Source organism: Vidua macroura, chromosome 11, assembly GCF_024509145.1.
Source record: "Vidua macroura isolate BioBank_ID:100142 chromosome 11, ASM2450914v1, whole genome shotgun sequence".
Classification (NCBI taxonomy): Eukaryota; Metazoa; Chordata; class Aves; order Passeriformes; family Viduidae; genus Vidua; species Vidua macroura.
In genome coordinates this window covers 699264-713485 of record NC_071581.1, presented here as the reverse complement: position 1 = coordinate 713485, position 14222 = coordinate 699264, and the positions used below count along the sequence as shown (strand labels likewise).

The following is a 14222-nucleotide window of genomic DNA, read 5'->3' as shown; positions in this document are numbered from 1 at the left end:
TTATGACACCCCCTCAGCTGCCCCTCATGGGAATGTGCCCTGGATGTGGCCTTCTGGGGGTGGGGGGTTTTAGAGCTGAGCCAGTTTGTGTGAGGGAGGATGGGTGTCCACTGCATCTTACCAGAGCTTACGCTGCACACCCAAAATTTCCTTCTTCCCCTCTGTTGATGGGAGGTTTGTATGCAAACCTGGCTTCAGCAGACGAGTCTGTGGCTATGACTTGCCCAGCCTGAAGGCAGGCAGAGCTGATTTTCAGGACAGCTGCTGGGTTTGGCATTGTTGTGGATACATTTTTCTCCCTCAGCCTTGTTCACTTCTCCCCAGACCTGAACTACTAGGACAGTTGTGTCACCTTTATCTTGTCTCAAGTTCCCTTAGGCAGCTTAACTCACAGTCCCAAGTTCCAGTCAGGAGGCGTTTTCAGGGAAGGGTGGGCTTGGGTGGTCGCAGCTTCTTTATGCAGTTTTGTCACAATGGGCAAAAAGTCCTTTATCTCAATATTTAAGCCATTAGCCTTAATATTCCATAATAGTCTTTCACAAGTCCTGTGAGGAGCAGCTGAGAGAGCAGCGGTTGTTTAGCCTAAAGAAGAGGAGGTCCACTTGAGCTATTTTTAAGTAATATTTAAGCAACAGCTTTGTCTGTTCTAACTATTATTAATGTTCAGCTTTTTAGCTCCAGGTTTCAGAATGAGCCATCTTTGAATTGCACAGTGTAGCCATATAGTTCAAATAAAGTTAAACTAGAGGCCTAACAATACTAGCTACTTATGCCAAACAAGCACTTAGCTACTTTCAAATCATATAAAAATTTTAGCACCAATATATGCCTTGACTCTGCCATGAATTGGGTTGTGGATTTTCAGAGTTCCATTGTTGCTCCTTCCAGTTTTGCTGAGGCATTGTCGCTCATCTGCAACATCCTCCTTCCAAAATGGCTTCTGGATCCCCGAAAAAGACACCGAGCCCTCGTCTTCTGCTCAGGGAAAGACTGAAGCCTGAGACTGTGAGTAGCCACTGGGGCTGTGTTAAGGCTGGAAACTCCCCTCATGTCCCTCCTCTCCCCGCCCCTGTTGTCAGCAGCCTGTGAAGCTGCAGACCCCCTCCCCACCTCTTTGTGCCGTGCTCCTGGCCCTTGGTGGGGGCTGTCCTGGTGCAGTAGGGAACGCTGTGTGATGTTTCAGGGACAGTCCAGCATCCTGCCTGGCTGTGCCACCGGAGCCAAGTGAAACCAATGTGCAGCTGAAGCCCTGAGCATGTGCTTCTTTCCCTTTCCCTTTGCCACAGCAATTCCTTCTGTCAGGCTGGGCACTCACCTGTGCTGCTCTGACCAACCTGCCCTTGGGCACCCGGGCACGTGGGGGAGGGGGAAGCTCCAACTCTGCCCAAAGCCTTGAGAGACACGGCTGGTCCCAGCTGGAAGAGCTTCCCAGCCAGCTGTTCTCTCTCATCTCCTGTGTGGGCGCAGATCCAGCCCTGCAGGCAGCACTGGAGCCAGGGCCACAAAGGTCCCTTGGCCGTCTGGAGCTCACTTGACTGAAGATGCCCCACTGCTGAGGCTCTCTCCAGGAGATCCCTCTGTTTTCTTCTGTGGAGGGGCCTGTGAGCCCAGAGAGAGAAAACAAATGCTAATGAACAGAGAGAACGAAAACTTGGGCACATTCCTGTGCACCTCACTCTTGGTACAACTTTGCTTTCTTGCTTCTCTTGGATTCACCCAGCAGTGCTATCTCCTCGCTGTGAGCTTTGAGTGCTGTGCAGGGATGGAGTTAGGGGAGTTCTGAGAGCTCCTCCCCACTCTCTGAAAAGGTCACTGCCTCAATCCAATGAGGAAACAAATGCCCAAAGAGCAGAAATCCCCAAACATGTCACATCAAATCACAGAGAGACTAATGGGACACAGCCATGTGGTTGGAGTATGTGTATTGCACTCTGTATTATTAATTTATTGGTGCTAAGTATTTCAGCAGGTAACTTCCAGGGCTTCCAGAACTGTCCTAGTGCCTAGCGATCACAAATTATTCACCAGTGCTACTTGTTCAGGAAAAGCTTTTCTGAAGCTTTTCTGAACAAGCACATTTCTGATGCTCTTGCTGATTTGGTGTGGGGTTTTTTGTTTGTTTTTGTTTTTGTTTTTTTGTTTTTTTATTTTTGTTTTTTTTTTTTTTGCCTTTCAGCTGATTCCCTCTAAGTTCCAGATTCTCAACATGAAGAAGGAGGATACTCCCCACGGCACTGTGGGGAGTATTCTGCCCAGAATTAGCCCATTTCTAGACATGAGCGAGACTCGCCCAAAGGTAGCCTTTTCCTGCTCTTTTCCTTTCTGTTTGATGTGAAGTTTGAGGAGGGTGTGTGCTTGTGACAGGCTTGCCTCCAGCAAAACACCTCAGTGTCCAGGTCCTGTTGTCATTGTAAACTGCTGGTAGTGGTGGACTGGGAGTCCTGATCTGCACTAAGCCGACACAAACAACCTCTGCTGAAGCTGCTGGGGTGTGCTGGAGTGTAGCTGCCATTGCTAAAAGAGTGGGGGGAAGGCTAGGGACACAAAGGCACAAAATTGCCATTTGCCATTCTCCTGCTGAAGTAGCCACCTCTTACTTTGGTGTGGTCACCATCAAATGCTCGGGGTCATAGGATTCCCTCCAGAGTGGCAGCGTTGGCCTTTGAAGGCCGAGGACCTGCAGTAATTACTGCAGATTGAACAAAACAAATTGCATTCATGCTCTGGGTTGGAACAATGTGTTGGACCCTGCCAGGCTGTTAGATTTTGCAGGCTGCCAGATGTAAAGGAGACTCGCCTCCCCTTCCCTCTCATCCTACTTCCTTTTGGTCAGGTCTTCAACCCTGTCCTTCTCCCAGCTCACAGCAACACCCAACAAACCAACCTGAACAAATCCAAACCACAAACAACACATAGAACCAACAAATTCCATTCTTTCACTTAATAACCTTTTGGCCTCAGCCAAATATCACCTCATCTTTCACACCTCTTCTGGTACTGTTCTTTTCTTACTGATGCCTAAGTTCTAGATCAAAAAAAAAAAAAAAAAAATATTTGCAGTTGTGTGGGCCTTTGTTTCCCTGTCTCAGAGTAAAGGACATCCCAAAATTGGTTCCCATAGAGTAAATTCTTGGGTTTTACTTACTCCATGAGTGCTCAGTCAGTGCCCCAGTGGGCACAGGGCTGTGCTTAAGGAAAGTGCTGCCTGGCACTCTGGAGAAGGAAACCCGGAGAAATACATGCCAGAAGAGCAGCTTGGCTCGAGCCTGCTCTGAGCTGATCAAGCAGCTCTTGCTCAGCTCAGAGCAGAGGTGGGTGAGCCACTGTTACCCCAGTGTGGGCTGGGCAGACGTGCTCACGCAGAGTCTGTACTTCACTGGGATCAGTGTAAGATTGTCCTTCATGAACCTTCCTCCCAGCAGCTGAACCTCTCCCTGCTCTCTCTCGCCTCTCCAGCTGCCACCAGTTGCCCTGAAACAGAGCTTGTTTCGGGTTTCCCCACCAGAGATGGTATTTCAGAACTTCGTCGCCCATGAGGTCTCTGAAATGGCACTGTCCTTCATGAATAAGGACAAGGTAAGTGCCGGCACCTGGAGCTTTAACTCTGTGCTGGAAGAGGAGAGTGCTGTTATTCCCAGAGTGTACAGCAAAGCAAGTTATCTGCTGCAGCACATGCAGAAGAAAATGTCTCAGCACCTTTGTTCTGCAAGATGGTGGAAATCTTCCTGTGCTGGGAATTCTCCCCTGATTTTGGCCATGCGTTGATGGTATCTATCCCAAAGGAGTTTCCTTCTCTTGAAAACTCTGGAGTGATAGGAATGTTGAGGGTTCTTACCTGCTCTCAAGCTTTGCCTTGACTGTATACCACATCCTGTGTCTCCTTGGTTAATCTTGGTTCCTGGTAGGAATCTCTGTCTCTCTCAGCCTGTTTGGCTCCCTTTGTGCAGCTCACAGTCAAAGCTCAGGGGCTGAGTCTTCTCCACTTTGTGCTGGAATCACTTCTCATTAATGGCATTGGCACTGCAGGAAGTGTGCTCTGAAACAGCCCTGGAATCAGGCTGATGTAGCAGATGCAGTGGGAGGCCTTTAGGTGCCACTTCAGGCTCCTGCTAAACTTCATTCAGCTCTGCTCAGCTTTTCCAAAAGCAACATGGTGCTCTGCTTTCCCTTTGGAGAACCACAGCACATCCAAAGCCGTGTGCTCCTGGAGGTTTTCGCTTTCACTTGTGATTGTTTTGCAGTTTCCCAAGAGAGTTAAGAGGGGAAAAAGCTGAAAAATGTCACCAGTTGTGTTCCACTGTAAAGAGGAAAATGGAGACCATTTGAATTTCAGTCAGGGAAACATTTTCCCAGATGAGCCCTGTGCCAAGAGTGGGCTGGTGGGAAGAGACAGGAGGGAGCCAAAATCGCCTGGGTTAGACTTTTGGAGAGCATTTTGGTGCTCAGGGGTTGATATCTGTGTGCTAGAAAATGCATGTTTGCTGTGTCTGTATGTCCCAGAGGGCAGAACCTGGCCTGCTGGCTGCAGGTAGGAATGCCCAGCAGCCCAGCTTGCCTGCACAGGCAGCAAGAACCCCTGGAGAGCCAAGATTGGCTTTTAATACTGGAACCACACTGCCAGCCAGTGCTGGTCATGTTTCTCCAGGCAGAAAGTGCCTTTGAAGCCCACAGTCGATAGGCACAGCCTGTCTGTGTTTCCATCGCTTTTGGCAAGCTGATTGCTCTCATGGTTTTATGATTCTTCCTTGCTGCTTTACTGCCCATTTAAATTCTCTTTTGCCATCTCCTTGTTTTAGGGATTGTCTTGCTGTGTTCCTTCTTTTGCTTTTCAGGTTTGCTTTTATTCCCAGCAAGGCCACAGTGTTTGGTCTCCTCTCTTGCTGCTCTGCCTGCATGACTCTATCCCCAGAACGTCCCTACCCAAACCTGATCTGTTAAAAGGGAATTTCTTCCTTCCCCCAGGATAATGTGCTGTTTTGCCTTCAGGCAGCACATTCCCCCTCTGGAACACGACTACTGCATGGCTGTGTGCTGGCAGAAGCCAGCAGGTTTTTTGGCCTTGTTGAATATGCAGATGACTTGGTTCAGGTGCTCTGTCTCCGTCCTGCTGGTGCTGACCTGCTTGGCCCTTCCTTCCCACCACGCACTGCCCTACTGCCCCTGGCCAAAGTGCTGGGCCCAGACAGAGGGGATTCAAGTTCACCCTTGTGAATTATGTGCCTGTACCTCCACAGCTGAAGGTGCTTTGGAAAAGGGGTCAAGGACAGATGTCACCAGGGCACGGACAGCTCTCCTCTCGTCCTGTTTCTACAAGTGGCAAAATCATCGTTTCATGTCTTTCTTGCAGATTTCTGGGATGGTGAAGGTCTGCATGGAGAGCTCACCTTATTTCGAGCTGGCGTGCCCCAGTGATGTGTACCACATCGTGCCACCGGGCGCGTCTGCCCGTGTGCGCATCCGCTTTACCCCTGATGAGATCAAGGTGAGCCTGGAGGAGCCAAAACAGAATTACCTCCAAAGCCACTGTTTTCCCTGCACCCTGGGTACAGCCCATTCCATGCTGTGAGCTTGGCTCCAGGCTGTGGGCAGGCAGCCTGCCGCCACTCGTTGCTTGGCACGTGCTGTCAGGCACTGCACCTGGGCCTGACAGGCTCTGCTTCCCCTCCCTGCACATTCCTGAGCATTCCCAAGGGAAGATGCACAGGGAACAGTATGAAAATGACAGAGGGGTGCTGATAGATGTTCGGCCATCTCTAGGTACAGTGGAAGGGCTTTAATTATTATGGAACACACTAGAGGGGCAAAGAGGTCGGAGAGCTTTCCTCCTTCCTGACTGGCAACAGCTTCCCTGCCTCACCCTGGGCTGGAGCAAAGACAGTGCTTTTTCACACCCTCTGTTCTCCAGCCTTGCAGCTGTGCTGTCCCAGAGCACAACTGACCGTGATACAGCTGCAGGGCCAGGACAGAGGATGTGCTGTGCCCGTGAGCCCAGCCTGGCACAGGCACACTGGGCTCTAGGTGCCCTTAGTCAGCAGGAGGTTGGTGAGCTGCAGGGGACTTGGACACCTGCCTGAAAGAGCTTGTATAGGGCAGGTACAACCTGCAGGCAGAGCTGTGAGCCCAGAGCCTGTGGCAGTGACACTGCTGTGGCTCTGTCTTCATGCCTGTCACTGTGGTGGCTCTGTCAGCTGGCACCCATTCCGTGCCAAACCTGCTTTTGTGGGGAGGTTTGAACACCAGTGCTGGGGCCCTGGCAAGTCTGATCTCAGTGCTGTGATCCGGAGGCTTGTTGATACAGAAGGGTTTGGGACATGGCATGGAAGGGAGGAAGCCTTGCAGGAAAGCAGAGAGAGGCTCTTTCCAACAGCATCCTGCCACCTCTTAGCACTGTTCTTCTCCTGACTTGCCTGGAGAGGCAAAGTTAGAGGGGAGTTCTGAGCCAACTGATCTTTCTACACCAGGCCAGAGGTGCAGGATCTCTTTGGGTGCAGCTGTTTCCTCATCTTCCTTCTGCTTCTTAGAGTCAGTTTAACACTTTGTCCTATTCTCAGACAGTGGGTATATAGAAACCTAAAGAGGAATGTCCTGTGTTCCCTAGCTCCATGTTCCTTAGAAGGAACTTAGGAATTATTTTACATCATTAAAATTTAGAGTAAAAATTATGGTGGCCTAGGGCAGTTCTTTGTATGACTCAAGTGGCACAAGAGCTTAATGCCACTGAGATAGGTTTTGCAAAGTGCACTGGTGTCTTTAAAATGTGACGTGTTAGTAGAATTTAGTGTTCATTTTAGGGTGGAATAGGTAACCTGACACCTTGAAGGGTTATAGAAATGATTTTTCTTCTGCCACGGGGATGGCACTAAATGCCCTGTGCTGAGCTAGTTTCTTTTCCTGCAGGATTATTCCCACGAGCTCGTCTGCATGACTGCAAAGGAAAGGATAGTTGTGCCAATTCGGGCCATTGGTGCCAAAGCTATCCTGGAATTCCCTGACCACCTGGACTTCCTGAAGTGTCCAGTCAAGTACAGCACCCAGAAGACTCTGCTGGTTCGCAACACTGGTAACCTGGAAGCTCATTACCAGCTGAGCACCCAGAGGTGAGGCAGCTCATCTCTTTTTGTGCAGAGGATATCACCCTTGGGTGATAACAGAGTTGGGAAAGAGCAGCAAAAGGAACCAGAGCATCGCCGCTGCTGCCCTGCAGCCCTGGCTGGAAGTGAGCAGGATGGATGGCATCTGCTCTTGCTTTCAGTGTTCTTAGCAGGATGCAGCCTTTGAGCTTTCTCTGTCCCAGATTTCCTGGAGGGTGCTGGAACATGTTAGTAGCTGGCTTGCACCCTCCTGAGCACAAGCAGCTTCTGAAATGCTTACTCAGCACTGTCAGCCAAATAGAGCCATTCTCTGGGAGGCCATGGGCACGTGGCTTTCCAGTGGTCCCCTGAGCTGTGCTGCAGGCAGCCGGTGCACTTCCTGTTACTTAAAGCTGACCTGATTTCCCTTGTCAGCTGAGGGCATCAGTCACCTCTTCTGTTCCATGATGAACCTTTGAAAGCCAGTTTAAAATTTCAAACAGATGATTTAAATCTCTGAATAAGGTTGTGCCCCCTTTCATTGAGATTTCTTTCTAAATACTCTGAAGTTGCTGTGTTTCTGCCGTCTTTTCATTTTGGTTTGTGTTAAATGTTTGCCAAAAGATCATGAATTCTTCTTTGGGAACTTTCCTGCAGGTCGAGCTCCTCTAATGCCTGTCAATATGCCACATGCCCATAGGTACATGCACAGGTGTATAGGAAAGAGGAGATGTTTAAGGAATATGTGAAGAGCAGTTGGGCTGATTTAGGAAAGTACAGAATAACTTCTGCTGGAGGGGACCTCTGGAAATCATCTGAGCAGACACACTGCTCAAAGCAAGACCAGTGTCTGGGGATTGCAAGGTGCCATTGGGAGATCTGGACCTGTCTTGAGATGCCATACAAGAAAACATACAAATGGACCTAGTTAAAAAGTAGAAGAAAACAACCTATTAAAACCCCCTCCATACCTTATCTTTTCTGCCTGTTGGGTGCAGTAGTGATTCACTGAAAGGGCACATCTAACAGGATGAGAAGTGTCTTAAGGAACAGCTCACAATTTACAGATAAAAGGCCAAAATTTAGCCTGCCAGCCCCATCTCTTGGCAGTGGTTTTCATTTGGTTATTACAGTATGAGGGATGTCTCCTTCACAGCTCTTCTATCTGTGGGCTCAGGGAACAGCTTAGTGATGTTGGCTGAAATTCAGAGGAGTTAAGTTTAGCTGTAGAGCTTGTGTCCTTGGGTCTTGGGGAGCCAGGTCTGTGTGAGAGATGACTGCTACAGCAGTAACATAGGAGTCTGCTGGGTACAACCCAGGGATGTAGAAGATGCAGGGGCTGATTTGCACTCAGTTTTTCAGTCCTGAAACTGAGTCCTGGACTTGGCTGGATCTTCTTCTCCTGATAATTTGAAAATAAGAAGATACCTTCTTTCTCAGACAACCCCTGAAGTCACCCCCAGGAATGTTATTCCCATCCTGCCATCTGAGGGCAGGAGCATGTAACATGGGGCAGCAGTGGGAATGGAATGGAATGGAATGGAATGGAATGGAATGGAATGGAATGGAGTGCTGAAGTGTGGCCAGGGATTCCCTTAACTGGCAGTTTCTCTGTCCTGGTGAAATCCCTGGCAAAAGAATAAGAAAAAATCCTGTGCCTTGCCCACACCAGGCACTGATTGCCCCAAGCCCCAGCAGAGACCTGCAGCAGTCCTGGCATCACTCCCGGGGCAGATGCAGGAGCACGTACACTAATCTGGCTCTGGGGCTGGTGGGGCCTTGTCTTTCCTCCCCTCCCTCCAAAGTCTCATGTCCAGCACATAAACATTGCTGGCCCAAGGCTTCTCCATCAGCCAGTAGTGATGTTCCCACTAGTGGTAATGGGAACAGGCCAGGCCCATCCTTGCAGCAATAGATCCTTAATGAGCAGAACCTGAAGCAACTGACATGAATCAAGTTCAGCTTGCCAGATGTTCTCTTTATTTTTGTGTGTGATGCATTCATCACCAAACTCCCCAGAACACACTTCTAAGTGACAGATTGGCCACCAGCAAAGCACCGAGGCCAGGAACTTTTGTTTCCTCAGTGGGGCTGTAGAAGAGCACAAAGCCCAGCAGCTGCTGGGCAGAAGCACATTTCCCTGAGCTGTCCCTGAGCATCAAAGCACAGAGTCTTGCGTTTGTCAGGCAAGAGCTCTTTACCTGGTGACCAATCCTAATTGCTCCTGTTAAATCCAAAGTGCACCAACACGTTTGCATCATTATTTCCAACACATTACACAGAGTTTCTCTGCTGGGCCAATCAAACAGATACCAGCCTGGGTGACGACCCACAGTCCCAGGCTGCATGGCTGGTAAATAGAAAGCTCCTGTTCTGTTTCCTTGATGTGCTTCTGCTAATGGTGCTTCATTTAGCTGGGACCAGATCCTTCAGATTGTAAATGGCATCCTCCTTTGGGTTTCCATGTCACTGTGTTGCTCTAATCTGCATTTGCACTCTTTCAGAGTTTTGACTGCTCCTTTTCTTAGAGCAGCTTTCACTGAAATGCTGGTAAAATGTGCCCTTTTAGGCTAAATCAGGACATTTTCAAGGTAAAATAAACCAAAGAACCACACTGCAAATTCAACAGTAGCTATTCTTTGGTCTTCAAGGAGAAGTTCCTTCTCCCTGTCTGATTCCAGGCTGTAATCTCACAGGACAGGTAGTGCCCTAACATTTGCATCTCTTGCAATGAGGTTTATAGGCAGCAGGAAAAGAGAAATTCCTGAGGCAGTGAGTGTCAAGTTGTGCATGCAGACAGCTCTGAACCCTCTCCGTGCTTTTCACAAACCATTCTCTGATGGGATTGCTGGCAGTCGGACCCTTGAGTCTCATTGCAGAGGGCTGGATGCAGAGTATGGGGGAGATGAGGTCCTTTTACCCACAGGATCCTCTGAGGGCTGGATCTGCTCAGAAGTGGGTCAGTGGCTGTTTCTGATCCTGCCTGTTCTGTCTGTCTCCTGCTGACTGGTTGGTTTGCTCCCTGCTTGCCCAAGTGAGCTGAAGTGAGCTGCACTGCAGAAGGAATCTCATGCCCAGGTGTCCCCCCGAGTCCTGATCCCTCTCTCTGTGTTGCAGTCCTTTCTTCGTGGTTCCAGCCACGGGAACTCTGGGCGCTGGTGACAGCATGCAGGTGACAGTGGGATTTCACCCGCTGACGAATGGTGACCATTTCGGGTCCCTGGTAGCGTGCTGCAACACAGGTGAGTGCTGGGCCCTGCACAGGGCACAGGACAGTTCTGCCCCATCACTCCCTGTTGTCCCATCCCCCTTGTGCTTCCATCAGCCACTGAGCTGAGCAAAGAGTCCCCCTTGCTTTGTTCCAGGTGAAGAAAGGATCCACACAAAGCTCCATGGAGAAGCTGTAGATCTCAACCTTGGGTTGAGCACAAGTTCCGTGGAGGTTGAGAAGACTTTCATCACCATGTCAAACCACACAACCGTGTTCATCGAAAACAGGAGTAACATCACAGCCCACTTCCAGTGGAAGACTTTTCTTGATGAGGAAGACGAGAATGAAGTGAAGAGGAGGTTGGTTTGAAAGATGCATTTCAGTGAGAGACATGGCCCAAGACTGAAACTAACGTATGGCCTCAGGGGGCTGTTGGTGCTTTTGAATGGTTTAGGCCAAGTAAACCATCCCTGGCACGAGGGTGTGTGTCCCTGGGCTTCAGGAGCTCAGCACTTAGCATTCCAGTTCCATTTATACTCCAACCATGGCATTTTGGGAAGGAAAGGTTGATTGCAATGACTGGATTTCCTCAAGTTCTAATTGAGCTTTTGCCTCTCTAATCATCTTCCTACATGACCTGGCAACATCCTTAAACATTTCCTGAGTTGCCAGCCCCTCTTTCCAAAGGTGATGCACCCTCTTTTTTTCCCTTAGTTCCTTCAAAACCTCCTTGCCCATCCAGGCTGGTTGTCTCCTCCTGTCCTGCTGTCAGTGAAGCTTTTGAGATCTCAGAGCAGAGAGGACTTTTTAATGAGATTGTGCAGGATCCTTTCCCTCTCATGACATTTACTACCATGCACTGGGATGGGATCATGCAAAGGTCTCTACAGGAGTTTGCTGTTCCCTCCTGCACAACAAAGTCCCTTCCCCTCTCAGAGCCTCTGTTTTCATGCATATTGCATATAAAACCTTGAATGTCGCTGAAGGGCGGCAGTGCCTGAATTCATCCATTTCCTTTGGAAGTGCTCTGGGATGCTCATGTGAAAGGCAGAGTAGGGAACAGGGCAGGTCCAAAATGGCAGAAACAAAGAGTGATGCTGGTAACACGTAGCTGCAACCCAGCTTCCTCTCCCCTTCCCAGGGGGTGCTCCATGATCTTTATCTGCCTCCCCCGAGCAACTCAGTGGTAGGAAAAGCCAGCTGAGGTGGCTGGTGGATTCTCCCTCAGTTTTGGCAGAGGCTTTGAGCCAGGAGGTTCTCTTGAGGGCTGCTGGCTTTGGAAATGTCTCCTGAGCTTGCAAGTGTGAAGTAAAACTACCTGCTGTGCCAGTGAACAGCAAGTTATCCTCTGATCCATGTGGGACCCCCATGGCTTGGGGTCAGCCCTTGCTGGGGAGCTGCTGCTGCTCCTTCCCAAGTGCTTTGCTCTCCTGCACTCACACTTCTCTCTGCAAATATGTGGCTTATTAAACGATCTGCTGGCCTTGTGTCTCCCTGTGGCTGCAGGCAGTGTAATTCGCTGCGCGTGCCAAGTGAGGTGTGGGTGGAAACTTCCATGGAGGAGGAAAAAATACGGAAGGTGAAGGGCTTTTGTAAAGATCGCATTGGCATCCTGAAGAGCGTGGTCGAGGAGGAGGTGGCAAAGGTGCAACAAGACCCCATGCTGTTCTCCGATGAAGTTTTTTTCATTGAGCCATTGGTAAGTGATAGCTGAGAACCTCATTTTCCTCCTCCTCCTCCTCCTCTTCCTCCTCCCACCCACCCTATCCCCGCCCCCCTTGCCCCCAGATGCGGTCACTCGGCAGATCCTCAGCTGGCTGGATGTGCTGAGAGGGAGGACATGGAGTTTCTGGTGTGGCTGCAGAGCTCCCTGCTGAAAGCATTTCTGCCCTGCAGGCTCAAGGCAGGGCTGGGAGCCTGACAAAGCCGAGCTCTGCTGCCAGGGCTCGAGCTCAAGGGCGCTCCGTGCGTGTCCTTGCAGTGTCCACAGGGAGCAGTTATTGTAGGCAGGGGCTCCCCCGACACGTGGTGCCTGGGGTTCAGCAGAGGGTGTTGGAGCTCTGCCAGTTCACATACTGACCTGAAGCTTGCAATGGTTCGCTGGGAAAAGGAGGCCAAATTCAGCCCGAGGTTAATCACAGAAATGCCAATCCCCTCCTGTAACCACGCCTTGCACTATTTCTGAGTGTCCCTCCCAGTGTCATCTGAGAGCCTGGACACAAGGCTGGAAGGTTTAAATGGGCCTTATGAGTTCTCTTGCACACAGGGACAGAAAACCTTTTCCTTTTCTGTTTGTGCAAGCAAACTGCCACATCCTCCCACCCTGATTCTGAGTACTGGCATTGTGAGAGATTATGAATGCCTGGTGTCTGCACAGTGCAAAATCCCTTCTCATCTTGGAGTAAACCCCAGAATAATCCCAACCTCTGCATTCTTTCAAAACAGGTTAACTAATATTTGTATTTCAAGGAAGGGGATCATGTTCCCTCCTTGGCTACTCCTATGGCCCATCTCAGGCCAAGAGCCACCAGTGCACAGTGGCAGTTGCATCCCACTGTAGCTGACAGCAGCAGGATGTGACCAAGAGCTTGTGTCAGAGCAGTAGGAATATTGTGGAGAGTGGGAGCTGATCAGCTGAGCACTGAGAGCTTCCAGCGGTGTGCTGAGCTGGGTTTGGAGTGCTTCCTTGGGCTCCTTGAGTTGTTCACTCATCACTGATGCTCTAAATAAAGGCTTACAGGACTGTGGTTGAAAACAAGAAATATGCAGTTTGAAGAGAAATGTTTTGCTGTCCCTTTCTGTTTTAGGAGGGAGAAATTGGGCCGCATTGTTCGGCCGAAATCAAGGTGACCTTCAAACCCCTAGAGGCACTGAAGTACCAAAGTATGGCTTACTGCAATATCTCAGGTACAGCTCCTTTCCCCTGCTTCTCTCACCCTCAGTGCAGCCATGGTGCAAGCCTGAGCCCACTGGGCTCCCCTGTAACTGCTGGGAAGAGTCCCTGGTCAGCAGGGCAGTGCTGGCACACCCCACTGGCCCTGCAGCTTCCAGGGAGTCTCCCGTGCAAGGCCAGGGCTCAGAATCCTGTGTCTGGGTTACTGATCCCAAAACCACCCAGGCAGTGCAGGGAGAGATTTTCATGCCATGGCTTTGCCAGCATTTCCTCAAAGGCCAAAGAGCTACAGAGCAGAAGAGCTTTAGTGAGCAAGCACTAAGCCCCTCTAGAGACCACTGACCTCCAGGATGGGTCCATTTGACATGGCTCCATCATCAGGTGGTAGGAGCTGAGTTAGAAATGGGCTCCCTGACCCTGGATCACCTCCCACTGCCCAGACACCACCAGACCAGAGGTGCCTGAGCCCCACTGAGCCCAGGGTGTTTGCAGAAGGAGCACCCTTGGCCAGCAGCTGCTTCTGTCCCTGTGTGGGAATTGTCACCTTGCAGCTCAGTCTGTGGAAATGAAACACAATGCTGAGTGCCAGAAGTTGAGGACTTTGGCAACAAAGTCGTGTGCTGCTGGGCCAGGTAGTTTGGCGATTGCCAAACTCTTTATGAGCTTTGTGCCTTCACTGAATGGATTTCAGAGCTCCTCTAAGTGCATGGGAAGGAAACCACATAATCATAGTATGTTAAGGATGGAAGGGACCTTAAAGCTCGTCTAGTCCCAAGGCCCCTGCCATGGGCAGGGACACCTCCCACTAGACCTGGTGGCTTCAAGCCCCATCCAGCCTGGCTTTGAACACTTGCAGGGCTGGAACCTCCACAACTTCCATGGAGAACCTGCTCCAGTGTCTCACCACCCTCACAGTAAAATAATTCTTCTTAATATCTAACCTAAATTTCCTTTCTTTCAATTTCTACCCATTACTCCTTGGCCCGTCACTGGAGGACATCTGAGATGTTTTAAACTCAGCAAACTGGTGGCTCAAATTGGAAACCAG

The 14222-nt window shown here is 50.1% G+C and overlaps 1 protein-coding gene across 1 annotated transcript in view; it reads left to right on the top strand.

The window, feature by feature from the left end:
• Positions 1-14222, top strand: part of LOC128812981 (hydrocephalus-inducing protein-like) — an 85085-nt gene that overhangs the window by 33195 nt on the left and 37668 nt on the right. The window contains exons 2-9 of the mRNA XM_053987709.1: positions 2177-2296; positions 3457-3576; positions 5348-5482; positions 6898-7097; positions 10188-10312; positions 10436-10640; positions 11788-11980; positions 13089-13188. Coding sequence (XP_053843684.1) covers positions 2207-2296; positions 3457-3576; positions 5348-5482; positions 6898-7097; positions 10188-10312; positions 10436-10640; positions 11788-11980; positions 13089-13188 — 1168 coding nt within the window. The 5' untranslated portion in view covers positions 2177-2206. The remainder of the gene's footprint in view (positions 1-2176; positions 2297-3456; positions 3577-5347; positions 5483-6897; positions 7098-10187; positions 10313-10435; positions 10641-11787; positions 11981-13088; positions 13189-14222) is intronic.